General features: G+C 35.2%; 3 protein-coding genes across 7 annotated transcripts; 1 reads left to right on the top strand and 2 right to left on the bottom strand.

Annotated features, from left to right (window-relative positions):
* Positions 1 to 1,631: 1,631 nt before the first annotated feature.
* Positions 1,632 to 3,604, bottom strand: LOC132068106 (beta-D-glucosyl crocetin beta-1,6-glucosyltransferase-like). 2 transcript variants are annotated; one of them, XM_059461585.1, is made up of 2 exons: positions 2,931 to 3,604; positions 1,632 to 2,312 (listed from the first exon to the last, which is right to left on the bottom strand). In XM_059461585.1, exons 1-2 carry the CDS (start codon positions 3,490 to 3,492, stop codon positions 1,663 to 1,665), a joined length of 1,212 nt encoding a protein of 403 aa, XP_059317568.1. In that variant the 5' UTR covers positions 3,493 to 3,604; the 3' UTR covers positions 1,632 to 1,662. The 2 variants fall into 2 exon arrangements, with proteins under 2 accessions (XP_059317568.1, XP_059317567.1); XM_059461584.1 differs by having other exon boundaries at positions 1,633 to 2,312; positions 2,805 to 3,604.
* A 1,456-nt stretch (positions 3,605 to 5,060) lies between these two features.
* LOC132068105 (tRNase Z TRZ2, chloroplastic) lies at positions 5,061 to 10,033 on the bottom strand. Its single transcript, XM_059461582.1, has 9 exons — positions 9,891 to 10,033; positions 7,320 to 7,818; positions 6,946 to 7,108; positions 6,785 to 6,855; positions 6,542 to 6,637; positions 6,344 to 6,457; positions 5,918 to 5,986; positions 5,698 to 5,772; positions 5,061 to 5,410 (listed from the first exon to the last, which is right to left on the bottom strand). Exons 2-9 carry the CDS (start codon positions 7,725 to 7,727, stop codon positions 5,321 to 5,323), a joined length of 1,086 nt encoding a protein of 361 aa, XP_059317565.1. The 5' UTR covers positions 7,728 to 7,818; positions 9,891 to 10,033; the 3' UTR covers positions 5,061 to 5,320.
* A 2,448-nt stretch (positions 10,034 to 12,481) lies between these two features.
* Positions 12,482 to 19,298, top strand: LOC132068103 (uncharacterized). 4 transcript variants are annotated; one of them, XM_059461578.1, is made up of 7 exons: positions 12,482 to 12,605; positions 13,816 to 13,877; positions 14,153 to 14,215; positions 14,914 to 15,031; positions 15,213 to 15,637; positions 16,691 to 16,988; positions 18,160 to 19,298. In XM_059461578.1, exons 3-7 carry the CDS (start codon positions 14,181 to 14,183, stop codon positions 19,093 to 19,095), a joined length of 1,812 nt encoding a protein of 603 aa, XP_059317561.1. In that variant the 5' UTR covers positions 12,482 to 12,605; positions 13,816 to 13,877; positions 14,153 to 14,180; the 3' UTR covers positions 19,096 to 19,298. The 4 variants fall into 4 exon arrangements, with proteins under 4 accessions (XP_059317561.1, XP_059317563.1, XP_059317564.1 ...); XM_059461580.1 differs by having other exon boundaries at positions 12,483 to 12,605; positions 14,941 to 15,031; XM_059461581.1 differs by lacking the exon at positions 13,816 to 13,877 and having other exon boundaries at positions 12,535 to 12,605; positions 14,941 to 15,031.
* The last annotated feature ends 583 nt before the right edge of the window (positions 19,299 to 19,881 follow it).

Here is a 19,881-nt window from a genome sequence, read left to right as displayed (position 1 = left end):
CTTCTGGGAGGTCGAAAGTCATGCTTGTGGTCTACAGAAGGACTAAAGAACACATGGCTCATCAAAACTTAAAGATGCTGGTGCAGGTTTGCTGCTTTTGTAATGTCTTGCAAGAATTTGTTTGATCACTTCTAAATGTTTTTAGTTCATGGTACTTTTTGCAATTTACCATCAGCTCTTTCCGTAGCAGGTGTAGAGTTCCAAATTACTTTCATTATCAGAACTCGAGCTTGGAGGTAAAAGAGAGGATATATATATGTACATCTTTAAAATAGATACAACAAAAGCACTGCTGTTTTTGAAGAGTAACACATCTAATAATTAAGTTCTAACATGATCTCTCTTCTTCTTTTTTTGTGAAAGGAGATCATCTTACTAAAATAAGCAACACATCTAATAACTATTCTTTTTTCGTGAGAGGAGATCATCGTCCTAAAAGGATATCATGTTAGTACTTAACTATTCAAACATCTTGCTCTTCCAAACAGCAGTCTTTTTCTTCTTTTTTTTTTTTTTTTTTAAAAAAAAAAATCAAAAAAAGAACTTTTGCTTGAAGCTTGTATTGGGAAAAGTCTGTCACCTGTCTTTAGCCAAACCAACTACAAGTGGGACTAGGTTGTTCTATGATCCGAGCCGAGGGAAAAAGAAAGAGAGCAAAAAAACTAGAGAAGACAGCGCTTCCAACGAGCTATAAGGCTTAATAGCAGTACCAAACCAAGGAAGGAGTCAGAGTGAACAAGATGAGTCCTTCCAAATGGAATGGTAAGCATCATATCTCAATTAGATTAATGATCCTCATTACTTCTGGAAATATTTATGAGAAAAAGTTTTGATCTCAAGGTCCATAAGTGACTATACTTTTAGACAATCTATAAATATTATACTCCCTCCGTCCCAATATTTGTGAAATAGTTTAACTGGGCACGGAGTTTAAGAAAAAAGGAAGACTTTTGAATCTTGTGATCTAAAACAAGCCAAAGATATTTGTGTGGTTATAGATCATCTCGTTAAGCGTAAAAGGTAAAGTTTAAAGTTGAATTGTTCCCAAATAAGGAAATGTATCATTCTTTTTGGGACGGACTAAAAAGGAAAGTGTATCACATAAATTGGGACAGAGGGAGTAGTAAGGCTTCCTTTCTCTTGTAGCCATGAAAGTTGAAAATTTTGCTGGCAAATACTGATGGGTTCTTGGAACCAATGGAGAAACAAGGATACATGTAAATTGCTTAATCTCTTGGTTCTGAATGTGGATAGAACTGATCGTTACATTACACACAGACACACAGAGAGAAACATAGAACCTTCAAATTATGGCTAGATCTGTTTGGTCTACTGCTACAAGAAACTTGCAGAAACCAGGATCAGTAACCTTTTCTTCACTATTTTCTGCTTTGTTTTTGTTTTTTGTAAAAGAAAGTGGATACTAATGCCCTAACATCCGGATTCAGTGAAGCAGAAATAACTTGCTTCTGAAAATTGAGGAAAAGAGAAACAAAGTGAGTTTATTCATATCATCATAAAATGACATTATGATGGTACTGCTAAAAATACTACTTCCAAAGAGAGTTACAAGGGAGGTCATTCATACACACACACATATTCTTTTTATTGTTTTTGCCTATGTACTTGTGGATCGAGCCGGAAGCAATGGGTTCTGTTGAACTAGTTGGACTGATTCTTCTCGCAAAGCTGTGTTATCACCTTAACAACTTCATCCATCTCTTTCTCTCTTAGCGATCTTATATTCTCAGCAAGACTTTTCACCTTCCTCCTCAAATCCTCCCCAATTTGTTCACCAAAAATCACATCTTTAATAACCTCAGCTATATTACCTCTATGAAGCTTCCCATTTCCATCTCTCGCGATCTCCATGGCTACTCCGTTTTCCACAATCAATCTAGCATTCATAGGCTGATCTGAGTAAAAGTTCATGGGCAAAGCTATAATTGGAACACTAAACTCTATGCTTTCAAGTATTGAATTCCAACCACAGTGAGTTACAAATGCTCCAATACTTTGATGCTTTAGAATTCTTGCCTGTGGAGCCCATCCTTCAACTATCCTTCCCCTTTCTCCAATTCTTTCAAGAAAACCTTGAGGAAGTGCCTCTTCAAGTTTAATAACTTCTTGTTCTTCTCCTCTTGGAAACTTTACGATCCATATAAAATTAACATTGCTAAGCTCTAATCCATAAGCTACCTCTTCCATTTCTTCCTTTGTCAAGAAATACTCACTCCCAAATGAGACATACACAGTTGAATGCTCCTTATGCTTCCCAAGCCATTTAATGAGTTCTGTTTCCACCACATCCCCTGCATAGAGGTAGCAAAATTAGCCCATAAAAACATGACTCGCTCAACCCGTCCAAGTTTGGGCCGGTCATTGACCCACCCAATTATTAGCTTAGCCCATCAAAAATTGGGTTGCTATGTAGTTAAATTGACCCCTTGTCAAAATATCTTCAAAAAAAAAAAAAAAAAATTTAAGTTGATATGTTATATATAGCCATACTAAGAAAAAATGTTTTATTAGGTACAACAACAAACATACCCAATGTAATCCCACTAATGGGGTCTGGGGAGAGTGGTGTGTACGCAACCTTACCCCTACCTTTTGAAGGTAGAGAGGTTGTTTCCGAAAGACCCTCGGCAATAGAAAAAATTTGGGCGGGTTGGGTTATGACCCGCTTTTATCCCATTTCAGCCCAAGCAACTTTTGGTTGGGTCAATAACCTGCCTATTTATTAACTCAGCCCATTTTGACCCGTCCAAATTCAGCTTAACCCGCCCATTTGACACCCGTACCTGCATCTTCAAGATATTGAAATACTGCTCCGGTAGGCAGAATCTTTGCTTTGCCTATTTCAGAAAGATAATCCATGTACTTTGCATCTATTGCTCTAGAGCTATTCAGCAGCATGATTCTGTCACCTTCTTCCTCCACTTCAACCTCATACGGACGCTCTATCGCTTTTTCATAATCCTTGAGATAGAGAGCTGGGAAAGGGAATTCCACTCCTGGTTTGTAATAAAAATGGCCAAAATAACAACACATAGCTGCACTTGCAATGCAAAATCTTATTGCAGGAATTTTGAGACTAGCTGCAACCCCTGCTGCCCATGGTTGCATTATATCATGTACTAACACATCAGGTTTTTGATCTTTCAGGATTTGGTAAAATTGCGGTTTTGCCATCATGATGGCTTTGTAGAGAGTGGATTGAAGATGGACTGGAAGGCCATTGGTTGTGTGATAATGAGGAGGAAGTTCAGGCAAGTCTGGTAAATGGAATTCCACTAGGTGAATTGAGGAAGAGTACTTGTGTGGAATTTTTTTCTTGATGAAACTAAGATTTATGGGAGTTGAACACAAGTCAATGGAGAAGCCTCTATCTGAGAGTTTCTTGGCTACCTCAAGGAAAGGTGTGAGGTGGCCATAAGCTAAGTATGGAAACATTAGTAGTCTCAGATTTGTTGTATATTCTTCAGCCATGACTTCTGTGTGCTTCTTCTTTTTCTTTTTTCGTTGTGTGTGTGAGAGTGATTGTTTGTGTAAAGTGAAGCTCTTTATAGAATTATTAAAGGACAATTCGGTGCACGAAGCATCCCACGTTCACGTGGCATCCATGAAGCATCGCACCTCAAGGGAGTGTAGTGTAAGCAGCCTACCCCGGTGCATGTGGTAGTGGCTAATTCACACTGGATTGTGTGTAAGTGGAGCTCTATAAAGAATTAGCAAAGTGTAGTTCGGTGCACGAAACGTCCCGCGTTCATGCAAGTTCCGGAGAAGGGTCACACCCAAAGGGAGTGCGATGTAGGCTGTGTCTACCCATGATGCATGTACTTTAGTAGCTGATTCCACGGCTCAAACTGGTGACCATCGGTGACATAGAGACAACTATACCGTTATTCAAGATTTACAGTGGAGCAAAAAAAAAAAAAAAAAGGAAGAAAATGCATGTGTGAAAATATAAGCATGAAGACTGAATATAGTCCCACAGCCAAATTTATTACAAGTAGGTGGTTAGCACATTAAGGATATGTCAGTGTATTTATTGGCTTATGACCACTTATCAGTGCATTCTTTCAGGTATGAATTTAGGGGGGGGGGGGGGGGGGAGGGGGTCAGGTTGATGTTGCAAAGAGATTAATTTCCATATAAAATTTAACATTATTACTATTTTGTGTATTAAATTGGAGAGAATATTTTGCTTTCTAATTTTATTTTTGCGCCGCGTATATGCTCGTTTTAAATTGTTGGATAACTAGTTTCTGAAATACGCGCAACTGAACTTGTATTTTAAAACGACATAAATTTGATGACATCAATTGCTACAGAAACATCTGGATATGTTGACTGATGGCGTGCACAACATTGCAACTATACACGTGTCCGCATGGGGCTTAATCACGTATGCAGAAATTTCAAAGCTAATCTCTACAGATTAGTACTAATTGACGTGTCCCAATTTTAATCTTGAAAACATCATCAGCCATGTAAAATGAACTTTTATCCTAAACATGAAATATATAACTTCAATTGTGTTAAGAAGTATAAAACAAAAATTTAAAAGAAAACATTACAAGCTCAAAATGATGACGAGTAATCTTATATATTAAAGCAACATGATAGTGGAACTTAAAATGATTGGATAGGTGAACAATTATATTTGTAAACTAATTGTTGAAGTTACAATTTGACTCTTTTAACTCTTTCTGCAGTGTTTGCTCAGCAAATGAACAATATTAGTCAAAACTCAATTAGTATGAAACAAAAAATGAAGGCATAATACATAAATAGGCCCTTAAACTTGGCCTCAGCTGGCAAGTATGCCCTCCAACTTTGGCTGTGCGCAAGTAGACACCTCAACTTGTATAAAGTTGAACAAGTAAACACAAATAATGACATCGCACTGATGTGGCTGCTTTTTTTAAGCCCAGTCAAACGGGCCAACTTATTTTAAGCACAAATGGCTTATAAGCTGGCCAGCCAAATACTCAAAAAGCTATGTTTTCAACAACTTATAAGCTAAGCCAAACGGGCTCTTAAAGTTTTTGCAATTGTTAAAAATAAAGAACTCAATTCCCTCTAAAAGCAGTTTCTAACAATTGGTACATCATAGAGAATGCATATGAAAACTTTGTACAAAGTAAAAGAGCATGACTTACCCTTTACTTCTCACAACTAGCCACAAAAAACTTTTCCTAACAATTCCAAATGTGTGAAATTCCACCTATAACTACACTTTGGAAGTAAAACTAAAAAATACATAGTTCCACTAACTAGGTACTCATATGTAAGCTTTCTTACAAAAGAATGACTACGAGTGCATTGATTTGAAGCCCTCAGTTAAGGCAACCACATTAGCTGATACCTGTGGTTTCAACTTTGATATACCTTGACGAATCTCCTGTAATCGATGAGAAACGCTATATAAGCCATCTTTTAAAGAGAATTCAGGAGGGGGGTTACACCAAATCAATAATAATAGGACAATGTATACACCTTTATCACTTAAAATGGTTAATTAACGTGCGTTTTCAACTCATGTATATATTGAAAGTAATGTGGCTTGGTGTAACCACAGGTGCGGGTGAGTTTTTTAGGAATCTAGGCTTTCCATTATCCAAGTCTGAGAAAATAAGGAAGAAGTTGAATAAAACTGAAACCACTAATAGTTGAGATTGAGTTGACTACCTCAATATTGTAGCGTGGTGAAAAATGGGTTAAAACGAGCGTTTTGTTCCGTATCCATTTTGCATGCTCCATTATCTGCAACTCCAAAAATTGGAAAGATTTAGCTAACCACAGTTGTCAAAAACCTTCCAATAGTCAACGAGCTACGGGTTATCGTTCATCACTCGAGCCAAAGATAGAAGAGCTAAATTTTATCTAAGTGTTTCAATGACTCAGGTACCTCGTATATATGGGTATGACCGTGCTCTCGTGCATGCTCGACGCTGCAGTTGTCATCCAAGAAAGTTGCCTGTCAAAGACAAGAAATAATGTCTTCGAAATGAGATTAAATCTTGATCCTAACTGCTGCATGAGAATGCTTCCTTAAGTGAGTTAGGAAATTGTTGTGATTGCTTCATCTTTTGACCATTCCATTTTCGCTAAGCCAATCAACATTACAAGGATTAACCAGCAGCATGCCTTTAATGGACTCACAGCTAAAGAACTATAGCATTAGAAACAAAAAAGGACTCCAAAAGGTTGCTTATGCATGGCAAAAGGAATATGTCAACCATTCATGTCACTTTATAAAATAACTAAATAAAATATTTCTACCCTTCATGTCATCGCAGCAAATAATCAAGTAAGTTTATCCATTCAGCTATACCTCAGTTATAAGAACTTTTGCCCGCAAAGCATCAGCACTGCGAGGATCAAGATAAAAATCCGATGCTGTATCTCCTGTGAAAGCTACTTCTGGACACAACACGCTATCTGTTATCTAACAAATGAACATTATGATTAAGACAAGAAAACAATTTTAGTCACCGCTCATATCATAACAAGTTATTTAACAATTATGAACCTGAACACCCGATTTCTTCAATTTCTCAATTTTTTTCCCCTCTAGATGAATGTATTGCTTCTTCAGCTTCTTTCTGACCGAGTATATCACATAGCCCTGGAAAACCCAATAAAGAAATAATAAGTCAATTACTTAAACTACTAGCCTACAAAAAAAAATCCAGACAATTTATTCACACCTTATTTTTAATTGAAACAAAAGGTTCCGAAGTCTTTCGGGAAAGTAGAATTGATGCAAACAAACCTGGCTCGGAATAACATGGTGAGTTCTAAATGGTCTTACTACAAGGTCATTCCGCATTTCATATGTTTCCCCTGAGTGCAAAGTTGCAAATTACATTTTACATATGGAGATAAGAAAACTAAATGGAGAAGAAAAGCATGAAAAGAAAACAGAATATTTACCTACATCTAAAGCTATCATCTCCAAGTTTAACTCCACCTGACTCATAGATCTATGAACATCGAGCAACTTCTCTACATCCTCTTTTATGGAAGGAGGTACGAAGACAGTCGGAGGCTTCAAACCGTACAAGCCACGAGTGGCAACATACATAGGAAGTCCACCCTGAATTTGAAAGATATAGCAAAAGTCATTGCTTCAGATCAAGCCATGGGAAGAAGTGTGCTTTTCTTTTCTTTTTTTTTTTTTTTTTTTGGAAACAGATAACATTGGTAAGAAAAGTGCTTTTTGAACGGATTAATATTACATAATTAATTTAATTAAAGCAAAATTCCTCTTTCTGAGAAAGCTTAAAATAAACTGAAGAAAAGCTTACAATGTGGTCAAGATGAGCGTGAGTGATAAACAAGAAGTTTTGATGAACAGCCCTTGAAGGACATCTCCCAATATCAAAAGCAACCTTTAGTTGTGGCACAATAACACAGGTCTCGTGGCCACCAATCGAGTGTCCTTCAATTGAATAACCTTCAACGTTTAACCCTTTTCGGTTTACCTCAGCCCTGGCTTTTCTATACTCTTCTTCCTCTATTGCTCGCTCAATGGCAGACAAGAAACCAGTAGAGGAGCTTTTGACAGCACATGGAGCTGGAAGACTGACGCGTGTTTGCGCTGAGAGACTATGGCTTGGTTTTTGTACATTGTTTTGAGTTTGGTTCGAGGAGGAATGGTAATATGTGCAGAATGAAGGTACTTTCGGGATTGTAGTGGCTAGTGAGATTTGCATATTTGAATAAAAGAACACATACAGATGTAATCTGAGCAGGAAAAAAGGGTCTATATGGTTTTTTTGCGCTTCAGTATTTGGATTAAGACCCCTACAATTAAACATCATTCAGTAAAATAACAGTTTGTAAATCCAAAAACACCTAAATCAAACCAAAAGAGAAAATACAATATGACTAGGACACATGACACTAATTAGATTTATTTAACTATGATTCAATCGCAGATTAGTTGGAGCCCGCTATATGAATCCTTCGTGACAATTCTGCTTTATTCAGGTTCATTACAAGATAATTTGTTCTTTTACACAAATTAATAGTTCTCTAACACTAGAGATTTTGAATCATACTAAAACATAGACAATACAAAAAAGTTGCAAAACAAGTTATTTTAGCACATATTCCAATATATAAACCTGACTTTTTTTTTGCTAATGGTGCCTTCTACACTTAATTTGACACTTCAAGTTTAAATGCGGTAACTACTTCTAAAAGAAACTCTCTCTTTTCGTACATCACTTTAATCCAATTTACTAACATTATACCTTCGAAGAGTTTCTTCTTAAAACCTCTAACAACCCTGTTACCGTTAAATCAATTTCAATCTGTACACTTCTATATAGCACTCTATACAGAAATCAAAACAGAAGAATAAAGAAAATCTCTGAAATGTGAAATATAAACGAAAATGCACAAAAAGTAAAACCTTGTAAGAGATAAACATTTATACTCCCCTATCCCTATATTGGTGCTGTTGCTATTTGGACTGTCCAACAATTTTCTTTTAACTATCAAGTTTTAAATCATTTTAACAAATAGTCAAATACTCCTACTGTCCCAAAATGCTTGTCATGTTTCGCATCTCGAGAGTCGATTTGACTAATCTTCGGAGCTAAATCGGATTAGATTAACTCAACATTTTAAAATTAAAATTTGGAAAATCCAAAATTATATGAAAAATAATATAATTTGCAATTCTTCTCATATAAATATGGTGAAAAAGTACATCTTAAAATGTTGGTCAAAGTCAGTGTACTTTGAATCTCGAGAAGCAGTTAAGTAACAAGTATTTTGGGACGGAGGAAATATTCTTTTAAGGAAAGATTACAGCCAAATATTCAGCTATCTATTTTACAAAATGTATACAGTGTATAGGTAGTGTATAGATTATACTAATTAACCTGTTTGGCCATGAGAATTTTTCACTTTTTTCCAGAAATTTTTTTCACTTTATTTGAAAATCAGCGTTTGGCCATGAAAATTCCAAATACAACTTGAAGTTGTATTTTGAGTTTAGAAAACACCTAAAACCTTGTTTTCACTTTTTTTTTCTTCACTTTTTTCACTTTTGGTACATTCAAACAACCAAATATTATTTGCAAAACCTATAACCAAACACAACTCCATCTTCAACTCCAACTTCAAAATTTCTAATAAAGTGAAAACTATTTGGTTTTCATGGCCAGACGCCTACTAAATATGCATATACTATACATACCTATACACTACCTATACAGCCGAAGTGTATAGCTAGTGTACACTTCGGCCATGTTTGGTAAACTAGATCGCCAAAGGATACATTTACGCAAGTTTCCTTTCTTTTAACCGTAAAAAGTTGTGATTTTAGGACTATTTTATGCTGCTCCTAAATACATACATAAACCTATTTCAAAAAGGATAAACAAATAAATTTATCACACAAAAAATTGATCAATTGACACTCGAACTTGGAACCCTGAAAAAGAACTACTCCCTCCGTCGTAATTTGTTTGAAGATTGACCAATTTGGGAGTCAAACAGCTCTTCCTTTAACTATGATTTTCTCCGACCATTTTCATATATTTTGAATTACTAATTATGTAGACTTATAATACTTTCTATGTAGTTTTCAAATATGCAAATTTTATTATAAAATACTGGAAGAATCTATGTTTAAAATTGAGTCAAAAGAAAAAACTGTTTGACTTCCAAAATGGTCAACCTTCAAACAAATTGCGACAGTAGGGAGTATTACACTCATCTTCCAACTTAGTGATAAAAAGAACACCTTTTCTAAGCAAAAAATAAAAGAAACACTTTTTTTTTCCATAAAATAGAAGTAGAAAATTATAGAATAATAAAGCTATTAAAGGCAAATGCAAATGAAAGAATTATTGGGCTAATACCTTAAATAAATTTATTATATGAAGAGAAGCTGAAATAGAATTTGCACAAAAAGCTTTAACACCGGCCGTCAAATTTCTCCGTGAAAATGTTAGAGAGAGAGAGAGTGAGAGAGAGGAGGGATAAGGTTTTTAAAATGGACGAGTTCTTTTTTTCTTTAAAAAAAATTACTTCTATATTTAGATATAATTAACTTGAAACTTCCCTGGTCATGAAATAATTTATAACCACGTAAATATTTATAACATATTTTAGATTATAGTTTCAAAAGGTTTCATTTTTTTTCTTGAATTATGTGTCTAGTCAAACTATATCAAGGAACTATTATTTTGAATCAAATAGGTAGAACGAAGATATTTATGATAAGCATAATACATAAGCAAGACCTCAAACTTGACTTGTCTAAATGATCATTTTATAAGTTAGAGTGTTCAACTGATAAATTAGAGACAAGTTGAGGTGCCTACTATGCACGTTTAAATTTAGAGGGCATAGTTGTCAGTTGAGACCAAATTTAAGGGCCTGTTTATCATAGTTACATCCAAAGAAAAAGTCTTATATACCAACCTACATCTGTTTTTGGTTTGTTTTCCATTAAGACACTATTCTCCCATTTTTAATCAGAAATTTTTGAATTTAAATTTGGAAATAAAGTCATACTCTCTTAGTTCTAATTTACGCGATACTTTTTCTTTTTAGTCGGTCCAAAAACTAACAACTTGCTATATTATAACAATTTATCTTAAAAATTATTTTTTTTAGTTAAATAATTTCTAGCCACATAAATTTTAATGATTTATTTTAGACCACAAATTTAAGTCTTACTTTATTTCCTACGTGCCCAGTTAAACACTGTCAATATAAATGGGATTGAGGAAGTATTAGGTAAGGAATAGTTTCAGTTCAAGTCAGATTAATTGAGTCCCTAATTAAATAAAACAGATATCAAACACGGATAAGATACCAAAACAAAAGTTAGACACCAATTTATATTTCAATGACAATTGAACTTTAGGTTGTATTCCTCTTCTAGCTTTTGGTATTAGTACGAGAGTACCGAGGAGATGAGATCTCTTGACCTATTACAATTTGAATAAAAGTAAATAGTCTTTTGTGATCTCTTATGTATTTTTTTTTAATATCTTATGTGTAAAAATAAAAATCTCTTGTAAGAGGGCCATAAAACTAAAATAAGTTTGTAAAAGGCTAACAAACTATTTCTCCCGAGAGTACCACAGACATAACTTTATACCACGTAGAGTAGTTTTCATTCTTACTTGAAGCTCCCGTCTTTGAGCCTCTTTTTTAAGAAGCTGATTTGCAGCATTAAATAATATTGGTAATAAAGTATGTCATGAATTTGAATTGTAATTAGATATTTCACAATTTTATTAGTTAATTATGTGAAAGAGAAGTAGTTTAAATAAGGGGAAAAAAGATAATTCAGTGCATAATGTACTTTTTGTTCCTACCGCTAGAAATTCTCTATTTAGTTGACTCATATATTTAATATAACTGTACATAGATTGCTATCAATTAAAGAAGCTTATTTTTCTGGTCTAATAAAGTATTAAGTTTACGGTCTAAATATATAAATCTTATGTTATCAGGTATGAATTTTATATACGTAGAAACCTAATTAACTCTTAAGTTATAATTGATGGGTTAATAACTGAAAAGTTACCCCGTCTTCTGAATGGTTATGTCTCTTCCGAAGAGGTGCCTCGCTATTATATACTGGTTGTGATCTTTAAGTTTGTTATTGAATTATTTTCCTCTCTGCCCCATCAAGGGAAGTATCATAAAGAACGTAACAAGACTAAGAAGTTAAGTATCCTTACTATTCTTCTAGATTTATATCACTGTCTAATGATTTACTTGTAATCTTGTGTGGAGTGTATAAAGTTTTCCAACACATACAATGTCGGGAGACAGCCTAGTGTAGATAGTCTCTTTGGCACAAGTATTAATGACTAGTTCCATAATTTAAACCCATGACCTATAAGGATAAGAAAAAAAAAAAGGCACCTTAATCCACCAAAAAAATATACTAATAACATACTTATTAAGTACTTCCTTCGTTCGCTTTTATTTGTTACGTTTCATTTCTCGAGAATCAATTTGACTAATCTTCAGAGTTAAATTAAACTAGATTAATTTTAATTCAATATTTGACTAATCTTCAGAGTTAAATTAAACTAGATTAATTTTAATTCAATTTTAAACTAAAATTTAGATGTCAATACATCGTTATCTTTTATAGAGTATTGTGCCAATTATACCCTTACCGGATTAAAAATATTATAAATTGCAATTTTTCTCAAGGGGGTAATATTAATACGATAAAAAATATATATTTGGAAAATATTTTGGTCAATTGAGCGTAATATTATGCAGTATGGACGAACTATTTTCCAAAGTTGTAATTTGGCCCTTTTCCTCTATACGAAAATATTATAAGTTTAATTCTTACCATATTAATATGATAAAAAAGTCATAGTTTATGCGTTTGACGGAAAGCGAAACGTAATGATAAAAGTGGATGTAGTTCTTTTATCCTTAATCACAATTTGCTTTCTTCATTTCCAAAGCTACCGTTCCCAGAAACTCATGCCAACACATATTAAACTGTAAAACAAGTCCACCTAAAGTAAGAGCATGAATTCAACTACTTCCTTTTTGGGTCTCAAAAACTGAATGTCAGCTTTAATTCCAAGGTGGATAATATAAAGTTCAAATCTTTATTCAATTATTTGTCTTACTATATTAACTATCACTCTTGTTTTCATACTTTTTCTGAAGAAATCTTAATGGGTTCTTTGATTCTTTTGTTTTCCTGGTGTGTGTGTCTCTGTGTATACATATATGTGTGTGTGACACTTATGAACTGTTAAATTTAGGCATATTTCCTATCTGGGGTTATGTTTGATTGCTTTAAAATAACTCTTTATAGCAACTAAGTGTCACCTTAGAAATTTCAGAAAAAAAATTAGATTGTTCTTTTTCCAAGGTTAAAGAAGTAGTTCAAATGTTACTATTAAGCAATTTTTTTTAAAAAAAAATCTATAATTCTTGTTTTCAATATTTTTTGATTCTTTTTCTTGTTTTTTTGGTGTGTGTGTGTGTGTGTGTGTGGGAAATATACTTCATTTGAACTGCTAGATTTGGCAGAAACTCATGCCAACATATTAAATTGCAAAACAAGTCCACCTAAAGTAAAAGCATGAATTCAACTATTCCCTTTTAGGGGTCGCAAAAAATTGGTCAGCTTCAATTCCAAGGTGCATAAAGTTCAAATCTTTATTCAATTATTTGTCTTACTATGTTAACTATCACTCTTATGTTCAACTTTTTGCTTAAAACAATCTTGATGGTTTCTTTAATTTTTGTTTTTATTAGCAGGAGCTGAATTTTGAGCTTCTTTAACAAGATCAAGATTAGAGGTATTGAGTTTTATGTGCTTTTAGACATTTCTTTATGTATATGAACTGTTAGATTTAGGCATATTTTCTATCTGGGGTAAAAATGATTTCTTTTTCAAGGTGGAGCAAGTTCAAATTTTTATTCAATTATTTGTCTTACTATGTTAACTATCATTCTTGTTTTCAATTTTTTTCTTTGATTCTTTTGTTTTTTTGGTGTGTGTGTGTGTGTGAATGTGGAGACTTATGAACTGTTAGATTTAGGCTTATTTCCTATCTGGGGTTTAGCTTTGATTGATTTACAACAGTTCTTTACAGCAAAATCCCAGTAAAAATTGTTTCTTTTTCAAGGTGGATAAAGTGCAAATCTTTATTCAATTATTTGTCTTACTATGTTAACTATCACTCTTGTTTTCAACTATTTTCTGAAAGAATCTTGTTGGGTTCTTTGATTCTTTTATTTGGGTATTTTGGGTGCTGTTTTTATTCACATCATTTTTTGCAGGAGCTGAATTTGAGCTTTTTTGTCATGATGATAAGTTATAGGAAATAAGATCAAGATTAGAGGTACTGAATTTTTATGTGCTTTACTGACATTTCTTTATGTATATGAACTGTTAGATTTATGCATATTTCCTATCTGGAGTTTAGCTTCAACAGCTCTTTACATTCAGTAAAAATGATTTCTTTTTCAAGGTGGATAAAGTTCAAATTTTTATTCAATTATTTGTCTTACTATGTTGACTAGCACTCTTGTTTTCAACTTTTTTCTATTTGATTCTTTCTTTTTTGGGGCATTCAAATAAGTTTTGGTAGTCATTTTATTCACTTCATTTTTGTAGGAGCTGAACTTTGAGCTTCTTTTTCAAGATGACATCTCATGGGAAAAAAGATCAAGATCAGAGGTACTGAATCTTTATGTATAGATATACTTGTGGGAACATATGAACTGCTTAGATTTAGGCATATTTGCTATCTGGGATTTAGCTCTTATTGCTTACAACAGCTCTTTAGAGGAAAAACCCAATAAAGATTGGTTTTTTATTCTGCTATTGGAACAAAAGTAAGTGTAGAAGAACTAAAAATGTGTTCTTTCATTAAGAGGGAGAAGGGGACTGGGATATGAGATGTAATTGTTATATTTCTTGTTTCTCTCTGTTAATTTTTAGGGCAGTGCAAAGAAAGGGGGAAATCTTGAGTAGTAGTGATAGACTCATCTCATGATTCACCAAGAACTAAATCTCTTTTGTTTTATTTTTTTATGAAGTAATAAATTGAATTCGATCTCTATTATTTACTATTCCCTCTGCTCCAACTTGTGTGTCATATTCCTTTTTAGTTTGTCCCAAAAAGAACGTCATACTTCGTTATTTTTGAAATGGTTTAATTTTAAACTTCCAATTATAACCCTAACGAGATAATTTATAGCCACACAAATGTTTATGACTTGTTTTAGACCACAAGTTTAAAAAGTCTTCCTTTCATTTTCATTACAATGGATTTGTCAAAATCATGTGCTGTCGGATGGTTTACACATTTCTCTCCACTCGAGTTGGATGTTGTTTTCCAATGGAGCCTAATATTTTATATGTTTTATGACCAGGAAAATCCTTGGGATGGAAGATTCTAGCATGACAATTGAATTTCTCCGGGCGCGATTATTAGCTGAAAGGTCTGTCTCACAAACAGCAAGGCAGAGGGCTGATGAACTAGCAGAGAGGGTTAGTCTTTTGTTTAACAGTGTATAACATGCGCATAAACACCAAAATTTGGAATCTTTCTTCCTTAGCTCACCATGAGCTTAGTCTATTTCCCAACATCTAATTGATCATTTCCAGTTCTAAGAGTTTCTGTCCTTGCAGTGGAAAAGATAAATGTGTAGTAATTAATGTATTATTATAGGTCTTGGAACTGGAAGAGCAGCTAAAGATTGTATCTCTACAAAGAAAGAAGGCTGAGAAGGCCACTGCAGCTGTTCTGTCCATTTTAGAGAACCAAGGAATATCTGATGCTTCGCAGGAATTTGATTCAGGCTCTGATCAGGAAGCAGAGTCCGCTGACAATAGAAACGAGCGAAATCCAACTTCATCAAATGTGAAAGAGAAAGAAAATGATGGTGACATCTCAAGCTCCGACATTGTATCTTCTCCATCAACAGGCAGAAGTTTGTCATGGAAAAGTGGTAAACTTTCTTTGCTGCCATCTTTTGACAGGAAGAAATATACTGATTCTGTCTGGAGGAGGTCTAGTAGTTTCGGGTCAACTGGAACTAATTCGCCAAAACGGGCTGGAAAATCGTGCCGACGGGTAAGGCGCAGTAACACCAAGTAAGTTCACTTGATTGGAGTATTACATACCATGCTGCTATATCTTTTGATACAGAAGCCTTGGTTGAGTGACGGGGTCACAGTTAGCTAGACTCTTTTTCTCTATGAACTTCAGGAAGGCTACGTTTCTTCAGAAATGTATAATTCTGAATCCTGAACCTCGATATTCTGCTCATGCTAAATCCATTGATTACACTGTCTGCTTCTCGAGGGAAGAAGATAGAATAGGTTACAAAAACCCAAACTATCAGTGTTTTGCGAGTTTCATACTTAAACTATTGGTGTTCACAAAACCCCCGAACTACCATGAACCCATATTACCCTAGGAGGAATATGACATGCTATGTGAACATCACGTTTCAAAAGCTCCTCCAAAGAGTTCCAAGTGGCAGTACACACGGGAAAAAAATTGTAAATAAATTAACCCCCCCCCCCCCCCCAAACCACAGACTCTCACCGTTTTGCAAGTTTCATACTTAAAACTATTGGATGTTTGTATAACCCCCACCCCCCACACGCCTCTCTACAAGTTATCCCAAACTTTTTGCCACACATGGGTGGAGCCACCTTAGGCAAAGGTGGTGAGGTGCACACCCTTCGCTGGAAAATTACGCGGTGTACATAGGTTAAATGTTAGCTATTATGAGTATATATTTAGTTTTTCACGCCCTTAACACAAGTGAGAAAAAAAATTGCACACCCTTCGCCAAACTCCTGGCTCCGCCACTGTTGCCACATATTCAACTTGGTGGGTTTTAATCTAAAGGGAGTTATAATTCAGGGGGTAACAGGAACGCCCAATAGTTTAGGTATGAAACTCACAAAATAGTGAGAGTTTAGGGGTTTTTTGACCTATTCACTCAAGAATATATTCTTTTTGGGATATTGCTGTGGGGGAGGGGCAGTTTCAGTTCTGATTATGCAAGGTCAATTCCTGATACATATTTCTTAAGCATCATGCATGTCCGTTGTGCATTTAGATCACTAAATCACTCTAAACATCTTCCTCTTTATAAGTGTTCCCCTTTTAACCTCATTTCTTTTATGGACCAGATCAGCCACTGATGGGTTACAAAATACCTCTGGCGGATGCCCCCCCAAGTGTCTTCCTTCTTTTGCTAATAATGGGCCTCAATCCCTAATGGACAGTACTGGCAATAATGATGCGAAAGATCAACTTCACTTTCCTACTTCAGAGATGTCAGAAAATCAAAGGAAAGATAATGAGTGTGATGAAGACATGGAAAGAGCTTTACAACATAAGGCGCAACTTATAGGGACATATGTAGCTGAGGAAAAAGCCCAAAGAGAATGGGAAGAGAAGTACAGAGAGAATAACAGCTATGCACAGGTATATTTATGAACTTTCGATCAAGTACATGTATATTATTCATCTGTTGACCACTTGATCTGTGAAAAGAAAATGATGTTGAAGATCGTCGTTAAACTAATGTAAACAATAGCATAGCCGTCAAATAATGATGGAACTCCAGACTAATTTATTCATGTCATAGTTATTTTTTTCTATCATCTTATTTTCTCCCTAATTGGATTATAGTCTAGTGCTATATACCGGTTTGTAGAGTTAAGCTCGTCAAGATTTTACATAATGGTTTTTGATGTGTTATATGAAGATAATAATGGGCACCCAAGGGTGTGAGCCTAGTGGTCAATGAAGTGGGATGAGAAATGTGAGGTCTCAGGTTCAAATCCCAGCTGAGAAAAAAAAAAAAAAAAAAAACTAGGTGATTTCTTTCCATCTATCCGAGCTTTGGTGGACAGAGTTACCCGGTACTTCTGCTAGTAGGAGGTAGCAGGTGTCAGTGGAATTAGTTGAAGTGTGCGAAGCTGGCCCCGACACCACAACAACAAAATACCCAGTGTGATCCTACAAGTGGAGACTAGGGAGGGTGGGGTGTACGCAGACCTTCCTCCTACCTTGTGCGAGATAGAGAGGTTGTTTCCGCTACACCCTCGGCTCAAGAGAAGCGTTTTACAAAACAGGTTTGACAAATACAAGAGTAAAAAAAGCTATGATGCAAATATCGAAGAAAAGAAAAGCATTAACAGCAAAATATAGTGAAGATACCAAAGTAAAAGAAACAACCATGGTTATGAAAAGAAAAATACAAGGATAATAATGGGAATGCTAGCAATATGTTAACTGCCTAGTCATGGACAAAGATTTGTTGATTTACTTATTTACTTATGTGAGCTTCCAGTGCTCGGATAAGGGAGTACGATTGGAATTGGTTGGCCAGCATGAAATCCTTTTTTTTTTTTTTTTTTTTTTCGGCCAGCATGAAATCAAACAATGAAGATTGAGGCCTAGTTGGTTGGTTGATCATATATTTCTTAACTTGTACTGTTAATTTTGATTCTATTTGTGCTCTTGATGCGTTTCACTGCTTTTGCTTCAGTCCAGTATACACCTTCATAGTTCGCATGTGAAAATACTGCATAGATCTGCTATATGTTGTCAAAGGATAATTCATTTCAGTTCTCTTTCATAAACTTCTCAGGATTCATGTGACCCTGGAAATTACTCGGACGTGACTGATGAAAGAGATGATGGGCGACCATATTCTGCTGAAATGATTAATTTGCAAAATCATGCAAACAAATTCAGGGAATCAGATATTCCCTCCACCAATGGAGTGACAGACAATTTTCCATCCACTCCGAACTGCAGCAGAATTATTAATTCAGAGTCCCCAGTATCAGAGTTTGCACTTCCAAAGTCTAATGGGAGTTGTCCAGAAAATAACGGCCTGACACCTGCTTATAGTCACCATCAGTTTCTGTCTGTGAATGGTTCCCGTATCCACCCCTCCGAAAATGCTATCTCATCTTCTGGAGGTAGCGGTTCGCAAGAAGGACGAGCTTTTAAAGGAGATTATGAACAAGCCTTGGTTTCTTGGGATGCTTCAGATAATAATATAGGTTCTATCCTGGGGGCACTTGATCAAGCTAAGTTTTCGATTAACCAACAGATCAACGTCTCGCCAGTAACAAAAGGCGGATCTTCCATAGAACATTCCATTCCTACAACTAGAATTGAGGACAGATTAGACATTCCACCTGGATGCCCTGGCCTTTTTAGACTACCAACGGATTTTCAACCTTCACAGAGGCTTATTCTTGAGAACACCTTAGGCGCGGGATTCGACTACCTTAATACTCCCTCGAGTTTAGGTCTTCCATTTTGCAGTAAATCAACCTACCCCACCTATCCATTTTACCCCAATACAACAACTACTACTATGTCTCGATCTCAAGCAAGTTGGAGTCCGCTATATGAACCCTCACTAACCACATTTTGTCCCGTTGTAGTGCCAAACTTATCCTCAGACGAAGAAGTACTCTTAAGATCCCTTCCTAGGAATGAATCAGGTATACCCCCATCATTTCCCGTCTCGCATTATGATGCTCATATGAGACCAAACATGTATAGGTAGCTGGTATTGCTCAAAGCACTACATTTCATTAAGAGATGTCTTCACTCTTTACCTATTTCTTGATCCAATATGCTTCCTAGGGTCAGTGTTAGGTTTGGCTATCTATCTATGAAATTTGAGGCCATTGTTGTATTTTAGATTTGTGTTTGTAAAGTCTTCTGGAATCAATAAAATTTGTCAGCAATTAGCTTCTTTGTTTTGTATTTTTGCATCTTTAACTTTTTTCATCTTTCACTTCAACTGGGGTTGGTAATGACACTATCGTATCAGGTCTTTGTAGATTACTCCTTTGGCCGTCTTCCCTTACCAAGATTAACATTTTTTTTTTTTTAGGATAGTGGTGTTCGGATCAGCTTGCGCACATCTCAATTATTCCACCAGGTACAAGGTAACTCTTCCTACCAAGACTTCGACATATAGGAAGAAATCTGCCTAAACCTTGGTGGATAAAGTTAGCGCCGGATCCAAAATTCAAGTTTTATGGTCCAACCTTTAAAATTTAGCAAAGAACCCATTGTAGTTTCTAAAAAAATTATATACGGGTTCAGACCTACTATTTGTTGTGATTTTAATGAACTTTTATACATAAATTTTTCTCCAGCGTTAAAAGTTCAGGGTTCAGATGAACTTGCAAACTAAGAGGGTTCTTTTCATTAAATTGGTGCATGTGCTGAACATTCCTCGAGGTCAAGGACGGGGTAGAACTGTCATTTTAGAATTTGCAATCTGATGAATTTCCATTATGTTATCTAACCAAATACGTCACCTCATGTAGCAGCCACCATG

Source organism: Lycium ferocissimum, chromosome 8, assembly GCF_029784015.1.
Source record: "Lycium ferocissimum isolate CSIRO_LF1 chromosome 8, AGI_CSIRO_Lferr_CH_V1, whole genome shotgun sequence".
NCBI classification, from domain to species: Eukaryota; Viridiplantae; Streptophyta; class Magnoliopsida; order Solanales; family Solanaceae; genus Lycium; species Lycium ferocissimum.
The sequence above is the reverse complement of the archived record's forward strand: the minus strand, read 5'-3'. Positions and strand labels throughout refer to the sequence as shown.

Coding starts and splice junctions, on each gene's coding strand:
- LOC132068103 (XM_059461578.1), top strand. CDS start 14,181: ATGACATCTCATGGGAAAAAAGATCAAGATCAGAG. Junction 14,216..14,913: donor AAAAAAGATCAAGATCAGAG/GTACTGAATCTT, acceptor TTTTATGACCAG/GAAAATCCTTGGGATGGAAG. Junction 15,638..16,690: donor GTAAGGCGCAGTAACACCAA/GTAAGTTCACTT, acceptor TTTATGGACCAG/ATCAGCCACTGATGGGTTAC.
- LOC132068105 (XM_059461582.1), bottom strand. CDS start 7,727: ATGCAAATCTCACTAGCCACTACAATCCCGAAAGTACCTTCATTCTGC. Junction 6,458..6,541: donor TGAAGAAATCGGGTGTTCAG/GTTCATAATTGT, acceptor TTCATTTGTTAG/ATAACAGATAGCGTGTTGTG. Junction 5,411..5,697: donor CACCACGCTACAATATTGAG/GTAGTCAACTCA, acceptor CATCGATTACAG/GAGATTCGTCAAGGTATATC.
- LOC132068106 (XM_059461584.1), bottom strand. CDS start 3,492: ATGGCTGAAGAATATACAACAAATCTGAGACTACTAATGTTTCCATAC. Junction 2,313..2,804: donor TCAATATCTTGAAGATGCAG/GTACGGGTGTCA, acceptor ACCTCTATGCAG/GGGATGTGGTGGAAACAGAA.